At 50.5% G+C, this 4980-nt stretch overlaps 1 protein-coding gene across 1 annotated transcript; it reads right to left on the reverse strand.

Moving 5' to 3' along the window:
- Positions 1–546: 546 nt before the first annotated feature.
- LOC141729494 (olfactory receptor 14A16-like) lies at positions 547–1479 on the reverse strand. Its single transcript, XM_074544219.1, has one exon. It carries the CDS (start codon positions 1477–1479, stop codon positions 547–549), a length of 933 nt encoding a protein of 310 aa, XP_074400320.1.
- Between the last annotated feature and the right edge of the window lie 3501 nt (positions 1480–4980).

Below are 4980 nucleotides of genomic sequence, written 5' to 3' on the forward strand. Positions count from 1 at the left end.
GCAGCTCCATGAGGACGCTCTGGGACGCTGCCCTGGGCTGTGCAGCGCACTGGGGATGGATCAGCCCCTGCTCTGCTGCTCCTTCCCATCTGCCCCAGGGCCCTTGCAGAGCCCCAGCCATGCTGTTTGCCCCCAGCCTGCCCACGGCCAGCCTGGCACTGCTCACAGGGCTTTTCTGTGCTGAGCATTGGCCTGGCCGTGTTCTTGAGAGAGCCTGGGCAAGGAGCCTGGAGCCCCCAGGCCCTGGGCTGAGGCATCAGCGCTGCCCCAGCAGTGCCCATGGCCTGTCCCTGCTGCAGCCCCAGCACTGCCACCCCCAGGGCTGTGCCCGGCCCCGAGAGCACTCAGGCTCTGCACCAACACCAGGGCAGCGGGGCAGGGCCATGGCAGCAGCACTGGCAACACCAAGTTGGCACAAACAATGACATCACTTTGTAGAAAATATTCAAAATTTAAAACAAAGATAAAGAACTTCCAAAATGAAACTAACAAGAAGTATTGAAGGTTACTTTTATTACAAGTGATTGGCAGAAACTGGCCAGAAGTTTAATGCTTCTGAAACCATCCAGTCATCAGTCTCCACACTGCAGCCTTGAACTCCTGGTTCCTCAGGCTGTAGATGAGGGGGTTCAGTGCTGGAGGCACCACCAAGTAGAGAACTGACAGGGTCAGATCCAGGGATGGGGAGGAGATGGAGGGGGGTTTTAGGTAGGCAAAAATGGCAGTGCTAAAGAACAGGGAGAGCACGACCAGGTGAGGGAGGCAGGTGGAAAAGGCTTTGTGCTGTCCCTGCTCAGAGGGGATCCTCAGCACAGCCCTGAAGATCTGCACATAAGAGAAAACCATGAACACAAAACAACAAAAACCTAAAGAAATGGAAAACACCAGAAGCCCAAGTTCCCTGAGGTAGGATTTGGAGCAGGAGAGCTTGAGGAGCTGTGGGACCTCACAGAAAAACTGGCCCAGGACATTTCCATGGCACAGGGGCAGGGAAAATGTATTGGCTGTGTGCAGTAGAACATTGAGTAAGCCACTGGCCCAGGCAGCTGCTGCCATGTGGGCACAAGCTCTGCTGCCCAGGAGGGTCCCGTAGTGCAGGGGTTTGCAGATGGACACGTAGCGGTCATAGCACATGACGGTCAGGAGGCAAAATTCTGCTGAGATGAAGAATAGAAAGAAAAAGAGCTGTGCAGCACATCCTGTGTATGAGATGTTCCTGGTGTTCCAGAGGGAATTGTGCATGGCTTTGGGGACAGTGGTGCAGATGCAGCCCAGGTCGCTGAGGGCCAGGTTGAGCAGGAAGAAGAACATGGGTGTGTGCAGGTGGTGGCTGCAGGCTACGGCGCTGATGATGAGGCCGTTGCCCAGGAGGGCAGCCAGGGAGATGCCCAGCAAGAGGCAGAAGTGCAGGAGCTGCAGCTGCCGCGTGTCTGCCAATGCCAGCAGGAGGAAGTGCCTGATGGAGCTGCTGTTGGACATTTGCTGTGGCTACACATGGGGATCTCTTCATGGAGAAAAGGACAGTGAAGTGTTAGAGGAGATATTTGTAACCAAAATCAAAGCCATTTTCATACACCCTCCTCTGTAACACACATGAACTATTTTAATTATTAAGTAACAGGCTTCTGTCACAGACATCTTTTCATTAAAATCCTTTCTTTAGGATTTTTCCCCCTTCTGAGAAACTGTAGTCTCAGCAACAAAATGTAAATAATGGGTATCTGCTGCTGTGGATTGCAACAGGTGGATAGGTCTTGGACGAATGTTTGGATTTATTGACCACTCATGGCAGAGCTGGATCGCACTCTCTGCTGAGACACAGCCCTTTGTTTATTCATTCCTTTTCTATTCTTAGCTTTGCTAGCTTCTGAGAACTTTTTCTTCTATTTCTTTTAGCATAGTTATAATATAGTATATATATAATAAAATAATAAATCAAGCCTTCTAAACATGAGATCAACATTCTCGTCTCTCTCTTCATCCTGAAAACCCTTGCAAGCTCTGTAACAGGCTTCTGTGTTTAAGAGTTCTGAGGTTTTCTGATTGAGCTCCCCCCATTTGTCTCCTGGTATTCCTGGATATCAGAAACCCTCTACATTGTTTCTGCACTCAGGGAGAACAGAGAAAGTTCTGTGAGACAAAATAATTAGAAGACATGGTCTCTCATTCTGACCTATTCAGAGTTTCTCTGGGCTTTAACCTTTCTCTGGTGGAGAGTGATCATCTTCCCATGTTTTCCCTAAAATGTCACCAGGTTCTGCTGAGAAGAGATGGATCCACCCCAGCCCAGCTCCACATTTGTAGCCAAGGACTCAACGTCGCTCATTTAACCAACCCAGCAGCATTTTCAGTGTCACAACACCTCTGCCTCTCCCCATCAATCTTATAACTCAGAGATGCTCTAGGACAGGTTTGCATCCTGGATTGAAGCTTCCAGCTTGGACTGAAATCTCAGAGACTCCCAAGTGTCCTTCTGATGGCATTGGATTGAGGGAGATGCAGCTCCTTCCCTGGCTTCACTGACAGCATTGCCCAGAGCCAGGCACTGGGGACAGCCTCACCCTGAGCCAGCTGTGCCCCCTGCCAGAGCCCCCAGGGCCGGGCAGCTGCTCCCAGCCCTGTGCTCTGCAGAGGGAACTGGGCCTGGGGCTGCAGAGCTGCCCCACGGCTCTGCTGCAGCTCTGCCTGCACAGGAGGGGCTGCACGCCTTGGAGCCCCGGCCCTGAGGGCAGAGGCTTGGCTGGGGGACAGGAGGGAGGGGGCTTGTTCAGAGGGAGGGGCTTCACTGAGGGGGTTCTGTGGGCATCTCTAAACTCTCCCTGCCACAGCATTGCTGGGGTTTGTTTTCTCTCATTGCCCAATCTTCTCTCTGCTTCCTGGAGATTTCCCTCCTGCAGGTGTTTCCCTGTGCCAGATATCTCCCTGCCAGCACTCACAGACCCCAAATCTCTGTGCCCTCTCCTTGGCCCTACAGAACCCTGCCTGTTTGCAGGGCATTGGCTGGGGCAGGTTTTGTTTGCAGGTGGGACAAAGGACAGCTCAGACTGAGCCTGATGGGTCCAGCAAAGGGGATGCTGGTGCTGTCCATGGTCAGAGTGGCTGAAAGTATATTATGGATCTGCTGTGAATGTACAGAACACAAAAATACTGGTTCCAGTGTCTCAGGAACTTTTAAAATTTTGTAATTATTAATTCATAATCAATCTTTAATATTAAACCCCCACTCCCTGCCATTCTCCAGTATTAGGAAACTGAATACAAAGTCTTTGGAAATGTCCTAATTTTAATGAAATCCTTGTATTGGAAATATTTTATGACTGACCAGCATTCCTCAGCATGTCAAAGCTTCATGAGCATTTCACCTCCCCTGCACCAGAAATATTCATAGTTTTACTCACAGAGTCTGGAGGGCATTGGGATGTTCCAGCTTTAGGAGATGGCTCCAGGAGCTGCAGCTGCATTGTCCTGCAGCCAGAGGTTCCTGTGCCAAGGGCTGGCAGTGATTCTGCCCCAGGCACTTCTCAGCACCTTCCCAGCCCGGACTGATTGAAGTTCTCTGTGCCTCTGTGCTGTGCCTGGGGTGGCTGCAGGCAGTGCCCCAGCCCTGCTGGTCTGGGAGAGGATCTGCTCCTCAGGAGAAATGTCCTTTTGAATCTCTTCTTGGTTTGCCAGGAGCTGCCTCTGGGCCAGAAGACCAGCCCAGCTCATCAGCACAGACCCAGCACAAGGACTTTAATAAGCCTCTTGGGGATTTGGTGTTGTTCACATCAGACTCAGTCCCTAAGAGGGTGTTCAAAAAACTTCTCAAGAACTCAAACTTAAATTGAAACTCTGAAGTTTCTTCAAGTTTTTATGGGTCCCACTGAGGGACACAACTCAGAAAGTGTCCCCACGTTCCAGCTAGAGCAGAACACTGCAGGCAGTGGTGACAGTTAGGGACAAACAAGGCCAAGGTGTCTCTGGTGCTGAGCAAAGCTTGGATGTATTTGAGGAATGCAAAGGGCCAAGGCCTGAGCCCCAGCCCCTGGCCAGGCAGATGCTGTCCCTCCCTCCTTGCTCAGGGCTCTTCCCGGGATGGGCACTGGCCTGTGGGGATGGGCAATGGCAAGGGCAGGAGCATGGGGCGGCCCCTGCCAGGCTGCTGAGCAGGGACAAGGAGGCAATGAGGCCCCAGCCCTGCAAGGGTCACTTGTCTCCTGCTCCTGCCTCAGGCCCAGGCCCAGCAGCCATGGCCAAAGTGCTGCCCAAGTTGGCTCTGGCAGGGCTGTCTTGCAGCTGCTGCACATGCCTGTGCCCTGTGCAGCCCAGGCTGTGCTACGGTGTCCCTGCCCTGCGCCTCTGTCCCTGAAGGCTGTGGGGAACAGACCCCCCTGTGCCTTTTGGACACATACCTTGGAATATTGGAATGTTGACCACATGGATGGCTACAGATCACCAAAGCATAATTTCTCATCCCTTTTTTTCTGAAAATATCAGATCATAAGTCTCTATTCTATCCTTTGGTGGTTTTCATTCTAATAAAACTGATCTCTATGAATAGAAGTTTGTCCTTCTTTTTTTGCAATATCTAATACAAAGGTAAAAATAATTAGGAATCATTTTAGGCATGGGGATTCATGACCATAGCACTCCAGGAAGGAGCCATGTTAGAATCCATGCTTTTTTAAATACAACTAGTGTTCTGGATGCTTGAAACATAACTGAAGAGAACAATTGGGAAGTGACTTTGTCCTCCAGCCATATGATGCTTCTTTTTTAAGACATTTGTGTGTGAAATTATAACTAACCTGATGTCACTTGTATCTTTAGAGGAAAAAGGGGTGACTAAGGGTAACTAAGGCCTATCCATAAGACATTCTATATGTCTTTAGATTACTGAACCCCAAAGGACAAGTCATTATGGTATGCCATGATAAAGGTATCAACTTTATCAACACCATATGGACCACTCCTTATCTGGCCTTTGGACACTGAACTTTT

The sequence above is a fragment of the Zonotrichia albicollis genome, chromosome 7 (assembly GCF_047830755.1).
Source record: "Zonotrichia albicollis isolate bZonAlb1 chromosome 7, bZonAlb1.hap1, whole genome shotgun sequence".
In the NCBI taxonomy this organism is placed as follows: domain Eukaryota; kingdom Metazoa; phylum Chordata; class Aves; order Passeriformes; family Passerellidae; genus Zonotrichia; species Zonotrichia albicollis.

Coding starts and splice junctions, on each gene's coding strand:
- LOC141729494 (XM_074544219.1), bottom strand. CDS start 1,479: ATGTCCAACAGCAGCTCCATCAGGCACTTCCTCCTGCTGGCATTGGCA.